This window comes from Drosophila kikkawai, chromosome 2R (genome assembly GCF_030179895.1).
Source record: "Drosophila kikkawai strain 14028-0561.14 chromosome 2R, DkikHiC1v2, whole genome shotgun sequence".
Taxonomy (NCBI): domain Eukaryota; kingdom Metazoa; phylum Arthropoda; class Insecta; order Diptera; family Drosophilidae; genus Drosophila; species Drosophila kikkawai.
This window is the reverse complement of record NC_091729.1, coordinates 22,404,143-22,420,748: the sequence shown is the minus strand read 5'-3', so window position 1 is coordinate 22,420,748 and position 16,606 is coordinate 22,404,143. Positions and strand designations below refer to the sequence as shown.

Below are 16,606 nucleotides of genomic sequence, written 5' to 3'. Positions count from 1 at the left end.
TATTATTTGAATATTTTCCTTTTTTAATAAAATTATTTATATTAGTAAAAATTAAAAATAAATAAAATAAAAGCAAGAAAAATAAAATAATATAATGTAAAAAAAAGTCAAGTCAATTAAAAATATTTATTTTAGTGACTTACAATTCAACAACTATTTTTTGTGAGTGCAGAAAATGAGATGAAATCAGATGGGTTGGAAAGGTCTCGGTATCCGGAGATGTTCGTCTTCTTCGGACGACGCCTCCGCAGCCAGCAATCTTTAGCTTCTGGCCGATCTCGGCGCTGGCTGCGACGATTCCCCTGCTGCTTTTGTCAGTGGTCGTCGAACGGTCGCCGGGCTCAGTTGCGCAGCGAATGTCGCAGCAGAAAGACGGATATATCCACAAGATACTCGTGGGCAAAACGCATCTGTGAAATACAGACCCTCGCTCGTGTGCTCGGATTTAAGTGAATATAATTGAAGACTCGGTGATATATAAATAGTGGAATAAACTCTTTCGTTAACCGCAACGACACGTGCCGGTCACACGCACACACTTTTTTTCCCCCCATCAAGTGAGTGAGTTTCCCGTGGAGAAAATCTAAAAATATTTTGAGCGTCCAACTGGATGCGTTGACTGCATCTGAATCTTTTATGTGCCATTTTGGTAGCAGTTCGCAATTTGCGCATCTCTAAACATTTTACGGTTGCGTTTACTGGTGCAAAATAGAGAAAACACCGCAAGATGGAAATAATATTTTTTATAAATAAAGTGGATGTCGAGGTTTCCTTGTGATCGGTCTTTGACGTCGCCTCTCTCTCTTGTCTCTTTTTCTCTCTCTCTCTCTCGCTCGATCTGTAGATCTCTTTCCCTAGTCGGCGACTTTCTGCAGCTGCCGCCGACACTTTTAACTATATATACAAATGTAGTATATATTGGGGTGTTCTACAGATATAGTCCTATATGTATATATCTGCACATGTACTTTCATCTGCGGGACTCTATATTAATTTTCGCTTAGTTGTCGCCACATCTGTGTCGCCCATTTCCGTTTGTTGTCGTCATTAGTTGATGCCCAAATGCAAAATATATAAATAATATTTGTTGATTTAGAATTGATTTTAAAAGAAAAACAGATGTTTCGCTTTGCTAAATGAATGAATACTTGGTTGCTTATTAATTTGGAAAGTTTTAGGCAATATAAAGTAAAAACAAAGCAGTTTTTGCCTGGTTATATTTTAATAAATTAAGTTTTTTATTTAATAAAAAGTATATAACTTTATTCAACCTCTTAAAGTTTCAATTACATTTAAGCTTGTAATAAAGATAATTTGATTATTTCTTAAGAAAAGCATTCAGCTAATTTTCCAAGGCAAATCTGACTTTGTTTCCATGAACACGGCACCTGTTGGGCCACAACTAGACAATTGCACTTTCAGCCAAGACTGCGGCTGGTATAAATGATGGCTAAAAACAAAACCAAGTGTCCGGTGAAAACACACGGCTGGTACCAGTATCCTGAAGCATCCTCACAATCTTGGGTTCATGAGATAGGACCTAGATAAATGTATTTGTGTCGCATCCGTGGCGCTGATTAGGTGATATTACAAACTGGGGGAAGGGGAGGCGAGGCCAGGATGCGACAGGATGTGCAGGATGGGGGCTTATTCTGTGCTGGGCTGCAAATTGAAAAAGGAAACGCAGCTTGGTCTGAGGCTGACGCACAAGCGTGCATTGGGGACCTTAGGCACTGGGAGAAATTTAACAGGACTTGAGGGATTTTAAATTTCAAAGGAGTCTTAACTAAAAGAGCTTACTTTGTAGGCTCAACAACTGCTGATAATTTTCTATTTAATGTTTAAAACTCTTATAGGTTTCTCTGTTGGCTATGATATTAGATTTTATTTGATAACTCGCTCTTATTATGTGCTTAACAACACTCTAAATGCTCACAACAGAAGCAGTTATTAAATCTACACTATGGGAAATTAATCATTGAGAATTACTTCTGACTTCTGGGAGAATTTCTTAAAGTTTCTCGTGGTTTTGCTGTTATTAAATATTTTGTTTAATTTGAAAACGGTATTAGTTTCCTATTCTTATTCTATAAATATCTAATATTCAATCTAATTTTATAATAAATATAAAGTAAAGATAATATTTTCTCATAAAAATAAATAATTTTCGTAAATGCACTAATAATTCTTGACATTTTAAAACCCTTTTTGTAGCTACCGCTAGATCTCCTTGGACTTCAAGGTGACTTTTATTCCGAGTGCAGTGCAGGATCCCCAGGCCCTCCCTGCTCCCCCTGGCCACAGATAATACTCGTGCTTTGCCACTGCAGTGGTTGATGTAGCTAAATTCAATTTCCAGCAGTTTGCATTAATTTCCCAGCTTACGCCGACCGCCAGGGTGCGCCACTGCTGGTCGGGGCCGCCCCCTTCCTGCATTTTCGTAATTTCAATCGAATCGCAGGAAAAACAGCAACAGCTTTGCGCTGTGCCAGGCAAAACCAGCGAGTGAGGGATACAAATTTCCAAGCTGTATATCTCTCTCTCTGGTTCGGGCATCCTGTGGCTCGATTTCAGCGCAGGATATTCGTTTAGGCGAGATGCCGATGCCGATGTAATGAAGCTGGGCCCGATGCTAACCGGGCATCTGCGACTCTGCAAATTTCCCCACATTTCAGTCTTCGTTTGCCGAGCGTCGTACGCGCAAGTATCCAACAGATACGCGGATAGACGGGCCCCTACAAAAACAACAGAAAATACCCTAAAAAAGAAAAAAAAATAAAGAAATAGAAGAAGTACTTTCTCAGAAATTGAGAAAATGTTACCACAAAACCACAGGCCAAACAAATTTACCAGCAAAAGCGAATGTTAACCAATAAAAAAGCGTTAAATACTAACTAGAAAGTGGCGAAAAAAGCAACCAAAGAATACATATATCCGATATATCTTTTGTGTGGCATCAGCAGCTTTTGAAAATTTGCCAGTGACAGTACCCCAGGAAAAAATATCTGAAATGGAGTTCTCCATGGTAAATGCAATTATATATAACCAGCGAAAGTATTTGAAAACAAGTTAAACGATTGGAGAAAATATTGAAAAAACCAATGAAAAATTTGTTGAGCTGCAGGAAAAATTTCGCTACTTTGTGCGTGTGTGTGTGTGTGTGTGTGTGGTGTGTTTTTGTGTGTAGTATCTTTTGTGCGCCTTGGCTGCTATGTATCTGTGAGATACGCAAAACAATTTGTCTGCGCCATTAGTAGCGCAGAGTGTATATGTATGCGTGTGTTTGTGAGTGAGTGTATGTGTGTGTATCCTGCGCAGTCAACGAAACCAAAGCTGCGTTTCGCATCCTGCCAAATCCTTGTCCCGAAAGGGAGACAGAGGGCAGCGCAATATTTGCGACGTTGACGCAGCCTCCACTCGCCCAAGCTGCTGTTGTTGTTGTTCCTGCCGCTCCGCCACCGATACCGCTGCTGTGTGTGTATCTGCAAAATACGGATACTAGCTACTACACTACCCATGTGCTTTGTCCTGTTTTCTAAATTCTGTTGACTGTTCGGGTTAATTTTTTTAAATATCACTAAACAGAAAATGCCAGGAGTTGTTTCAGGATAAAAGAGGGTTTTAAAGATTACTTGAAAGTGTATTTAAAATATAGGAATTGTGAAATATGCAACATAATAATATGAATATTCTTTTACACGTATTACTTCATAAACTGCCTGGTATTGCCAAAGACTTCTTGAACCCAAAAACATTAGAAATTCTCTTTTGATAAACTTGTTACCATTACACTTGACAAAAGCTTTTTGATTGGGTAGTTAAATTTATATGATTAAGTTTATATTAGTTTCTATTATTTATTTGTCTTAAAAATCTTCTCTTCTTTTTGCTTATAAAAAATAACATAACAAAACAAACAACAAATATATATTTTACTATAAGTTTATATGGAAATTTAGTCATAAATATTAACAACCTTTAATGTCCATTTGGACTTCCACCAATCATATCATCAATTACAAATATTTTGGAACCTTTTTTGAAAGCTTTTTTACTTAAATCTAAAGTAGTACTTGCTTTTGACTTTAAATTAATATTTTTAACTTAAGCCAAAAGTGATCTAAAATCTTTACAAAAATTTAAAATAAAATTAACCAAGAGAGAAAAGAATGTAATCAACTTTGTAAAGCCTCAAATAATTAAAATTTTTATTAAATTTATATATATTTCCTTTAATTTCCTTCCGCTATTTTGGAAAACCCGCGGCAAATAAAACTTTTCGAGAGGGCTTCGCTTCGCCCGGTAATCCTTGGAACTTCTCGCACTTGTCCGTGTCTTGAACTTTTGCCTCAGCTCGAGTTCCTTGCTCGCTTCCTGCTGCCCGAGGGGGCTCTTTTTTTCACTTTGCATGCATGTTTAGTTTTTCAGCTAGTTGGCTTACCGCTTTCCCACCTCGATGCTTTTCCCGCTTTTCCGCTTTCCCTCTGTACCTCGCCATCACTCGCAGGACTTTCGGCTTCAGTTGCGTTTCCGTTCTGCACTCGCTGCAGGACTCGAGCGAGTAACGGGGGAAAAGCAGTGGAAGTTTTCAAGTTCTCGCTAGTTTTCGCCAGTTTCGCTTTTCTCTTTTACGAGGCGTGTGTTTTAAGGTGTCTGTATGTGTGTGCTTGTGAGTGTGTGGTATATTTACAATTCCGCTTTGTTGTTGTTTTCGCGACAGCCATTTTGTATAGCACACTTTGCGTACTATGAAGTTACACACTCACACACACATAGAACCACAGCCTCGCGTAGAGAGAGAGTTTTCTTTTTGATTCTTTTTTATGGAAAATTTCCCTACTTTTCCCGAATATATTTTCCCTATTTTTGTTGTTTTTGTTTCGTGCTCTCTAATTTTCTTTTTTTTTTTGCGCGTAGGGAAGAGGTGCCAAAATAAAAGAAAATGTGAAAAAGCGAAAGGAAAAACATCCTTTTCTAACCCCGCTCTCGCTCGCTACCACTCTTCTTCGTCTACCCATCCATCTCTATCTATCTATCTATCTATCTATCTCTATCTCTGAGTCTAGTATCCACAAGAAAAAGAAGAAAAATGTTTGTGTTCTGCTAAATCAAATAAAATAAATGCATTTCGCATTCGGCAAAGCGAAACAAATCCCGAAAAGAAAATGCGACAATATTACAGAGTATGTGTGTGTTGTGTGTATCTGTATGTGGTAGTGTGTGTGTGTGGAAAAGAAAAATGTTAAAAGTGAAATTGTACGACGCCCCTTCGAGTAGAAGAAAATATGCCTATGTCTATACATAAGAAAAAGATTCGTTCAAAATAATTATGAAGAAATCCATTTGGAAGACTATCAAAATATATATGTTCATATGCATGAAATCGGGCCATTGAAATACATACATGTTCAAGTCTTTAAATCAATCTACAAACTCATATATATACATATATTCGACAAAGAAATAATAATTTCAATTTTAGGGAAATTACTTGGAATTCGATAAGGCAGCAAATTGAAATGATTTCGATGTACTTTATATTGCAGTTCACCTTGATTCTTGGAACCCAGTCTTTGGTTTTATTTTAGTAATAAGATTGTGTTCCTATTTCCGGAAAATGTAATTTCATTGGAACAATTAAATGGGTTTCATTTTCATATAAAATACAAAGCGTTTTCCTCTTTTGCATTGTGACAAAAGAAGAGAAGAATTTCTTAGTAAAGATGCAATGAAAGTTTCTTGTTCCAGGAAAAACTGTTATTCTCTAATCATTTTTGAGTAGTTGATTTTATACTTCAACTTGGAGTTGCAATTAATTAAATTGTTTAATAAAATAAACAACAAACTCTAATTTATATGTATTTTACGAATTTCCCGATAACATAAATCAATTTTAATTTAAGTTTCAATATTTTTCAAGTCCAAAGCTTATAATTGAAAAGCCCAATCGGCAGCTAGCATCTTGTGCCTTTTGGCCACAAGTCAGGTAATCGGAAGACCAGTAGCATCGATTTTCTTGAACCCGCCTGAAGGTAAATTCCTTCATTCTGCCGAAAGGAAACACGTTCTCTAATAAAGGCTGCTACTGCTGCTGCTGCAGACTTATTGCAATTTCGAGCCCAGGGGCCTCTTCACAAAGTGAATGGCAATCTCATTGATTCCGGAATGGCATCCTTTTGGCAATCCTTTTGAAACGAAACGCATGTATCCCTATTTTGTGTGGGCTAAAAACCGTCATATATACCTAAAACCTAAGCTCGTGCGTTATGAAATGTCATTACGTGGGATGAACATTATTCCCCTTTCAAAAGTCAAACGTCTATACGGATAATTAATTACAACTTGGCGTGTTTCCCTTTTGCTGATTTTAACGGAAATTATTATTAATTGGTCGCGGAAAACTGTGGGGGCTGACTTTAGATATTGAAACAAACAAGGGGTAATTGTATCACTTTTGATCAAATTAACAATTTAATGTCTCTTTTGCAGATTTAAACAAAAGTGTCGATTTATTGGGAAAGGAAACACACTCACCTGCGGGTGATAGCTTTAGCGATGAGCTGCCTGCATTTGAAGAACTTTAAACGCGCCAAGTGGTCGCCCCTTTTAGCCAGGAGTTAAGAAGCCACAGATATAACCCACACACAGACACACATATAAATACATTCGAAAGAAGGACCTTTTCAAGGATATACCATACACAGAAGGACCATATTTGAGTGGTGTTTTTGGCAGGAGGCTTCTCCAGGATGCAGCTGGTGCCGTGGGTGCTGCTGGCCCTGATGCTGGCGGATTATAATCCATCGCTGGCCCAGCGACCGCTGATCATGAACCACACGTTCAGCTCGCTGCCCATGTCCCAGCATGCCAGCTTCACCAACAGTTGGCCAGGTGCCTCCTCCTCTGCCGGATCCACGGGTAAGCAACTACGCAACGGCCGGCTCCATGAGCAGCCGCTGCCTTTGCCGCAGCCTACCTCGCCAGTGGTCACTCAGTACGAGGATTACGAGGTGGCTCCCGGATCGCCAGGCTCACGCAGGGATAACAAGCGACGGTTGGCTCAGCTGGCGCCGGGACTGCTGCCACGTCCTAGCGGCAGCAATGGACGCCGTGGCATTGAATCGCTACGCAAGGAGCTAATGAATCCCTCGGTTGGTGGTCCTGGCGGTGGCATCTCCAGCAGCAGTGCCGGATATCCCTCCTACTCGGCCACCTCCTCCATCGGGCGGATCGATGGCCTAGGACAGGGCATTGGCTCGGCAGATCGCTATGGCGAACAGCTGAGACAGCCCAGCGGCATGGCTGCCATGACAGCGGGTCCGCTGGGAGGAGCCTACTCCACTAGGTTTCCTCCACTCTACGGTGTCGATGACAACCCAAAGCGAATGTATCCGCGCAAGAATTCCATCAGCGAGCTGTATAAGCTAAAGACACGGCTTAACCAGGCGGATGAGCCTGCTGGTGGTGTGACGCACGGCAACTTCGACGGCGATGCCCAGGGAGCTTCGGCCTCAGCGGACCCTTTGCAGGAGATCAAGGACAGGATAAGGGATACGTCTCCGAATGCGGTGAGTCTGGTTTTAAGTCGATAAAATATCTGACAATGTATCCTCTTAACATTATTAATTGAACACTTTCTACCCTTTAGAACACCTACGCTCCTCTCACGGATGCCACGCCCTCGTCGGAATACGAGTACGAACTGGGCGTTAAGTGCAACTTCGAATCGCCGTGCAGCTGGACCTGGGATGAGTATCCCGATGGCTTCCAGGTGATCAGTGGCACAGAGCTGGCCAAGCGGAATCTCACTGGACTGCTGCCAGGGCCCGTGGCGGATAGTATTGACGATGCCACTGGACACTTTCTGTATGCCCGAGTCCAGCCCAACTCCCGGCCCCTGAATCTCACCTCCCCGGAGTTTAGCACAACCATAGAAAAGTGCTACCTGGAGGTGTATATGCATCAGAGCGACATGAGCCATGGACTGTCCAGGGTAGTGGTGGAACCACTGCACACACAGGAGAGCAGCTGGGTGCCGGCAGAGATTCAAGGTGACAATGTGCGTCAGTGGACAAGAAAGGTGTATCGCCTGGGACGTGTTTCCCGGGATTTTCGTATTGTTTTTGAGATTGTTCCTGATCTGCGGCCCGGGCAGAAGGGACACGTGGCCCTGGATAATCTCCGCATGGTGAACTGTTTCCCCGAGGGCACCAAGTCGGAGAAGTGCAGCACCTCCCAGGTCAAGTGCACCTCCAACAAGGTGCCCGTGTGCATACGCCTGCCGCGCATTTGCGACATCACCAAGGACTGTGACGAGGCGGAGGATGAGCAGCAGTCATGCGGTAAGTAACAGATATTTTTTTTTTTAAGAATATCTTATAAATAAATAATATACCTTTCTTCAGACAAAATCCCCTATGGCGGTCGCTGTGACTTCGAGGAGGACTGGTGCGGCTGGCGTGACTCTGGCAAGACAGTGCTCACCTGGTCCCGGCACACGGGCTCCTCACCCACCCACGACACTGGCCCGGATGGCGATCACACCATGCAGCATCTCTTGAACAACACCAGTGGCTACTACATGCTGGTCAACATGAACCAGCACATGAACAACTCCGAAAAGAACTCGAACATAGGCTTTGCCAGCAATGCCGTTATGGTGAGCAAGACCTTCAATCCACCGCCCTCGGTCCATGGAAATCCGGACTCGCCCTATCGAAACTCCTGCGTGGTGAGATTCTTCTTCCATCAATTCGGCAAGAATCCGGGCAGCATCAATCTCTCTGTGGTGGAGATGAAGGAGAAGGAGAATATTACCACCACACTTTGGTGGAGCACCAAAAACCAAGGCAGCGATTGGATGAGAGCGGATTACGTTCTGCCCAACATAACGTCCAAGTAAGTTTAAGATTATAATATTTCTTTTAGATATATGCTAATCTTTTGTAACCCTCAGATACTATCTACAATTTGAGGCTCGAATGGGCATGAGAATCTACTCGGATGTGGCTGTGGATGATTTCTCGCTGAGTCCCGAATGCTTTGGCCTTAATATACCGGAGGATCATCTTGGTGGCTACAACTATTGGGATGTCAGGCAGAATCTTAAGAGTCCCACGTACAAAGATTTTGAATATACAAATTGTAAGTTTAAGATTATATTACGTATACGCCATGGGTTACCTAATGAAAATCTATTCCTTAATCAGATCTTGAGCTAACCAGCTGCGACACTCGAGGCATGATAGGACCCACGCAGGCTCAGTGTGAAGCTGCCTACAAGGAGCAGAATAAAACCCATGTCCTGCGGGAAGTTCATGTGGTGGAAGACCAGAGCAGCTACAAGGGCATGCAGAAGTGGAAGGTGCCCAACGAGGGTCACTACACGTGAGTTCATCTATTGTAAATCCTCATATCTTACTTATAATGCCTTTTATTTTCAATCAGAATCATCGCCAAGGGTGCCAGCGGAGGACTGGGCTCCGGCGGCGTTGGCAGCTCGCGAGGATCAGTGGCCGTGGCCATTCTGGAGCTCCATAAGCACGAGGAACTTTACTTCCTGGTGGGACAGCAGGGCGAGAATGCCTGCATTAAGTCCATGGGTGTGCTCAAGGAAGCCGGTTGTGGCAACGATCATGATCTCGATTTGGGCCAATACAGCTTCCGGTCCAAGCAGGATATGGTGAAGAATATCTATATCGAAAATGGTGCCGGCGGCGGAGGCGGTGGATCCTATGTCTTCCTGCTGAATCAAGCCAAGAATGAAGCTGTACCTCTCCTTGTGGCTGGTGGCGGTGGAGGCTTGGGCATTGGTCAGTACATAGACGAGGACTTCCAGCATGGCCAGAAGGTGAAACCTTTGCAGGCTCCAGAAAGTGGCCAAATCAATGGGGAACCGCTGAACAAAAAGACTGCCGGACCCGGCGGCGGATGGAGAGCCAAGGAGGATCAGGCCTTGAGTCCCACCTATGGAGCTGCCCTGCTCCAGGGCGGTCGTGGTGGTCACTCGTGCTATGTTGAGCTGGCGGACAATGGAACCTCTGTCCACCGACATGGCCAAGGTGGATTTGGCGGCGGCGGAGGTGGCTGCAATACTGGCGGAGGAGGCGGAGGCTATGCCGGAGGAGATGTCTATCTAACGGAATCCAATGGCGAAGGAGGCAGCTCCTTTATCAGTCCCAGCCGCAGTCTCCGGGAGATAAGCGATGTCCATGCAGGCGCCAGCAGTGGTTCGGGTGCCATCATCATTATACCGGCTATCGAAGGCTGTGGCTGCGACTACAGGTGTGTGGCCCTGGATGAGTTCCGGTCCAAGGTGCGCTGCATCTGTCCGGATGGCTGGATTCTGAAGAGGGATAACCACACCGCTTGCGAGATTCGCGAAGAGGCGGGCAAGTCCTCCTTCCAGTACCTGGTCTCCATCCTAATGATTTCGTTGTGCGTCCTCTTCATCTGCATTGCGGCTCTGATCTTTATGTTGTGTGAGTAGTTTTTATGGCAATATATCAAGATCTTTCAGATATATGTTATTAAAATTTCTTTTCCACAGACAACCGCTACCAAAGGAAGAAGCAATCCAAGAAACGCCACAAGATGCTGGTCGAGCAGGACCTTCAACTTACTCGTCTGCGCAACAACATCGATGACTCCAATCTTAACAACTTCAATCCCAACTATGGCTGCGATGGCATTCTGAATGGACACATAGATGTCAACAGTTTACCCCAAGTGGCACGCGACAGTCTCCAGTTGGTCAAGTGAGTGACCCTGCTTCTTCCACATCCTTTCAAATCCTTTCATTAACATTTTTAATCCATTTCAGTGCCCTGGGCAAAGGCGCCTTTGGTGAGGTCTACATGGCCTTGTATCGCCATCGCGATGGTGATGCCGTGGAAATGGGCGTGGCTGTGAAGACTCTGCGCGAGGATCCTAAGAGAGAAAAAGAGGAGGACTTTCTGAAGGAGGCCGCCATCATGGCCAAGTTCAATCACCCGAATATGGTTCACTTGATTGGCGTCTGCTTCGATCGCCAGCCGTACTATATAGTCCTGGAACTGCTGGCTGGCGGGGATCTGCAAAAATTCCTGCGCGAAAACAGAAACACCCCGGAACGTCCATCTCTGCTGACCATGAAGGATCTGCTCTTCTGCGCCCTGGACGTGGCCAAGGGATGTCGTTACATGGAGAGCAAGCGATTTATTCATCGTGACATCGCCGCCAGGAACTGTCTGCTGAGCAGCAAGGGTCCCGGCCGAGTGGTGAAGATTGCAGACTTTGGCATGTCCCGGGACATCTACAGATCGGACTACTATAGGAAGGGCGGCAAGGCCATGTTGCCCATTAAGTGGATGCCGCCGGAAGCCTTCCTCGATGGCATATTTACGTCCAAGACCGATGTCTGGTCCTTTGGCATTCTCCTGTGGGAAGTCTTCAGTTTGGGCCGTTCGCCATATCCCGGCCAGCACAATACACAGGTGATGGAGCTGGTGGTGCGTGGCGGCCGATTGGGATCGCCCACCGAGTGCCCCGTCTCCATATACAAGGTGATGGCCGATTGCTGGAATCCCACGCCCGAAGACCGGCCCACATTCATCAGTCTGCTGGAGCACCTGACCGCCTGCACCCAGGATCCGAGCATCATGAACGCTCCGCTGCCCAATATCCTGGGACCGACGGCCTCCGAAAGGGATGACACCGTCATCCGGCCGCCCAATGGCGAGGAGTTCTGCCTGGCGGTGCCAGATTATTTGGTGCCCCTGCCACCGGGTGGCCACACCAACCCAGCCATGGCCAGCGGCTCCGGCTACGTGCCAGAGTCGCAGCGCCAACAGATGAGCTCATGCACTCCGCCGGCAGTGACCTCGCCAGCTGCCCCACATCCCCGGCCAGTGGAGAATCCAGCTCCCACCAGCGGCGATTGCTGGGAGACGTCCTTCATTCTGCCCAACGCCAAGACGGAACAACCGTCGGCCGGTGGTAGCAAGGATATACCTCCTCTGGCCTCCGGCGAAGATGCCAAGCTGATTAGCTTGGACACCCCGCAGCCCACGCCAACCACGATCCAGCCGCCCTTATCCTTTGCCTCCCAACTGGACGGCATCACATTGGATCCCTCGACGCTGTCCAAGAGCCTGCCCAATGGGAGTGCCAAGCAGTCGTATGCCAACGTTCAGGTGAAGAACGAAATGGAGGCCAAGGTCAGCAATGGGGGAGTGGTGGCCAATGGAGGAGGACCCGTGATGAACGGCGACATCTCGACGGGATCGACGACGGGCGGTGCAGACTCACCGTTCACCATTCAGGGTTATGCGGAGCGTTACAAGGACAACAACAATCATTCCGAAATCAGTTGTTAGGAGCACAGGGAAAAGTCAGTCCTCGAAAAAATGGGAGTATAGTTCCAAAATCAGGAATAAGTCTGAAATAATCTGGATTTGCTTTAAAGTTTTTATGTTGTTTCAAGATTTTCAAAATCTTGTATTCAGACAATTTGAACCTTAGCTTTTCTTTTAAAAACAAAAAGTAAAGACCCAAAATATTTAGTCTTCTTCAGAGAATTACGTTTTTCTTAAGATTTTAAAAATCAATTTTCAAAAGTCGCAAGCTTCAGGTTTTTTATAAAATAAAAAACTGAAAACAATTTCAAATTTCTATTTTAAATTAAAATCATAATAATTCCATAAATTTCATTAGTTAAAACATACTTATTTATGTTTTTCGAATTATATTCCCAATCGATGGAAGCATTTTTTCTCACAGTGCACACTCTGCAACGCCCGGGAGTCAGTCTTGTTTTTGGGGGCAATCACCATTAGTTTGCGCCTCATCAGCGCATTAAATATATATTTATATATTTATTCTTGAATCTTAAAAAGAGAAAAAACCCAAGAATATGGTTGAAACAAAAACCGAGTGAGAACTTCACAAGAAAAAACCAAATGAAAATTGTATTGTAATTTAAACATCAATTTGTATTGTGTGGACTTGCAAGACAAATGCAAAGTAACACTTAAACTTAGTTGGAATACATAGTTTAAATTTTTACCAGACATTAGTTTTGCAAAAACAAAAACAAAATTAAAAAACGATAAGACATACATTTTTGCGAGAGGTTGTATATATAAATTGTAACTAAGTTTTACACGTACGGTTAATTAAGTTGAACTATTTTAATTTCCTTTTATTTTGTTAGTTACCTTTAGTTAATGTTTTAAGCTGATGACTGAAATGCCAAACAATATTCCTAAAGTAAAAAGAAAAAACATAACAAACAAGAGGGGTCATACGTTAGCTTATTTTTAATACTCAGTCCAGAACCGGGAACCAAGACGCCAACTCAATGCTCTAATGTGTCATTTGAAGTTCACAATAATACCACAAATGTAGTCAAAGGAAAGATAGAGATATGCCAAAGCAGACATACACATGACACACGTTTTTAACATAGGATATTTTTTAATTTAGGGTTCTCAATTCTCTTATTGTTTACTCCAAGCGAAATAAAGAAAATGAAAAAACATATAGTGTAAATAAGAAGCTTCCGTCATAGCGAAATTACGTATATTGTATGTATTTAAATAAGACTATTTAAGCGAAAAAAAACAGAGTAGCAAGTCAGGCGGTAGAAGAGAAACTACAATTTACAGGGTGATTTTTATGAAAATTCAGTTGTATGTTTGAAAAACAGAAATTTAGCATTAATGAAACAAGCGTTGAAGAGTAACGTTCAGCTCGATTTGGGTTGATCACAAAATGTTGTAAAATATATATATACATACATATATACTTTCAGCACACAGCCCTGGCCCCGGCCCTGTATTTGTTCATCATCATTAATGCTCTTTTTTCAGGTGTTGATCGGAAAAATTCGAATTCGAAATTTTGTACATTTAGTTGGAACGTAACAAACAAGCTTTAAATTATATAATTTTTATAAAGATATATTAACGATATACAAGTGAGGCGACAACATTATATATATTTAACCAAGCAGAAAAAGAAAATAAATAAATTATACAAGCAGTAAAATTTGATTACACTGAGGTAATTTATGTATATGTACGAGCATAATTAGGCTTAATCAAAAAGAAAATTGAGTGTGTGTTTAAAACAGCAAATCGAATAAAAAAAAAATTATATACATATTTAGATAATGATACTGAAACATATATAGGAAGGATAACGATAACGTTACGTCTATGTTTTGCTTTATGTACAATTCTACTGTTATATGCGCATACATCTATATACAAGCAAACATATTCTCGTATATAAACATTATTATAATCAACTTATATATCCAATATGTATGTACGACTAAAGCGAAACGTTAATTTAAAATGCTGAATCCGCAGAATACCGAAAAGCGTGTAAATTACATGAACTATATTCACAGATATATATTCAGATGTGCTCTCGCTTTAAGGAGATATTTTTCAAGAGCAAACAAATGTTTTTAAAACCTCTAAGAAAGGTGTCTAAAAGTATGCAGTGATATGCAAATCATTGGAGGCATACTTTTGAGCACAACTTCAAGAGATTTTCATTTAAAAAATTTATTTAAAATCGAGTGATTTTAAATCTTTGTTAAACTGTGTCTAAAAGTATGCAGTGTTGTATTTAAAATTATTCAGAGCATACTTTTAGACACTAGTTTAATTTAAAAAAAAACTCCTAAACACGAGAGCACTTCTGAATATCCACTCCAACTTGTATTTTACAAGCACAGTGGCAGACAGGAAAACCAAACAAAAGATGTACAAAACTAAAACATAATAAATAAAAATCAATTGAGAGAAAATAATAATAAATCTGCTCAGAATCGAATGCTCAATATGTGTATGAACATATTTGAATATATGTATGTTTATCCCAGCATCCGCGGCTTACACTTAGTACTTAATCGAGTCGATAACTTGAACGCATTTTTTTGTTGTATGTGTATCTATTATGGTTGTGCCGAGGCATCTCAAGTAAATGCATTCACACACACACAGACATCTCTAGGAGATCCTTTTCAGCTTAGCGGATTGTCCGAATACATGCATATGTATAAATAAAAGCAGACAGACACACACATACATTTTTGTACCCTGAGAAGACATTACCTTGTGTACCTAACACCCAGAACCTGAAAGAGAAGAGTTACATATGCATATATCCGCAGATCGTTGTTGATTAATTGTTGGCACTGGTTCAGTTACAAGATCTTTGGGTTTTTGATTTGAAAAGGAATCCCACTTCCGACTCAGATCTTTTCGGGATTGTTAAGTTTACGAATCTTTTGACTTTCTATTGCTAAAAGTTTGAAATGTTTGTACTTTATTCACAGTGATAGTTCAGCTTTTGCATATACAAATCGGAGATTAATTTAACAAAAATAGTTCAATTCTTTAACAGTTGGTTTGCTAATAGGGGAACTGAATGTTTTTTTGATGCTCAGAACCAGGTCATGGCATTTAGATCACTGTTGACAACGGCATTAACGATTTCGATTGGAGAACTTCGCAGGCCAATATCAGTAGCTTGATGAACACACTTCATTTCTCAACAATAAAAATTCGCAACGAAATTTAGAAAAGGAAACATAAATTATATATACATACAAATATATATATATAAAGACAAATTTAAGAAATTACAATAGGTATAAAGATCACAAAATAAATGGTATTTTTATATACTACAAAAAAAAATTCCCCCCAAAAAAAAGAGAAAAACAAAAAACAAATCGTGGAAAAAAATGCAAGTTTAGTGCATGCAAACAGGCTTAAACTTAGCTCTAGCTATAAAACATATTAATAAAGTAAAACAAAAATTAATGGTTTTCATTTAAAATCGTAAATTATTTTGTTACATTTAAAAGGTAATGAAAACAAAACAAAAAACTAAATAATAAACAAGAAACAGAAACGCAAAGACTAGAACAACATTTTGTAAGCTGGATTAATTGAGTGATGGATCGGTGGTGGCAAGTTATATATAATACAGCATAAGCAACTAAGGCAAACTACCAACCGACAAGCGCAGAACAAAGTCCATTTAGAAGAGAAGCCACACACTCGAAGGTAACCCAAATATCTGTCATAACTTGCTGAAAAAGAAAATAATTGGCGGCGACACACCCACACATTGTATAATTTTCAACTCGACCTAAGCTATAAAAAAAATACCAGCTAAGAAATGTATAACTGACACTTACCCACTCTTCTCACAGCTCTCAGCCTGCAAGGCTAAGGCTTTCCCCCAAAAAATTTCCACATTCTCCTCGCTTTTCCTTTCCCCCTTCAGTGAGTCGAGGAAGAGTTTTGAATTATCTAAAACATAAGCACATCTTACAAAGCAAAATCGAATAAAAAACGTATAAATATATCTAAATAACATATATATTTGGGAAAATGTGAAGTGGAGAACAATTTTAAAGTTGGTAGCGTGTAAGCGCTGGAAATGCGAATCGACAAAAACTGAGAAACTGAGAAAAATAATAAAAATGAAAATTCATGTGTACAAAAACAAAATTGAAAGTGCTTTTATTTGGGGGGAAAATCGATTAAACAACTAAAATAGCGATTTCATATCATTAAAAAATTGCATCCAAAAGTAGGCT

General features: G+C 41.5%; 1 protein-coding gene across 2 annotated transcripts; it reads left to right on the top strand.

Annotated features, from left to right (window-relative positions):
• The first annotated feature begins 336 nt into the window (after positions 1-336).
• Positions 337-15,830, top strand: Alk (Anaplastic lymphoma kinase). Of its 2 annotated transcripts, none has more exons than XM_017169204.3 (9): positions 337-557; positions 6,490-7,568; positions 7,649-8,342; positions 8,406-8,898; positions 8,957-9,144; positions 9,210-9,387; positions 9,448-10,481; positions 10,550-10,757; positions 10,823-15,830. In XM_017169204.3, the coding sequence occupies exons 2-9, from the start codon at positions 6,750-6,752 to the stop codon at positions 12,354-12,356; spliced, it is 5,148 nt and encodes a 1,715-aa protein (XP_017024693.1). In that variant the 5' UTR covers positions 337-557; positions 6,490-6,749; the 3' UTR covers positions 12,357-15,830. The 2 variants fall into 2 exon arrangements, with proteins under 2 accessions (XP_017024693.1, XP_017024694.1); XM_017169205.3 differs by lacking the exon at positions 337-557 and adding an exon at positions 2,694-3,025.
• The last annotated feature ends 776 nt before the right edge of the window (positions 15,831-16,606 follow it).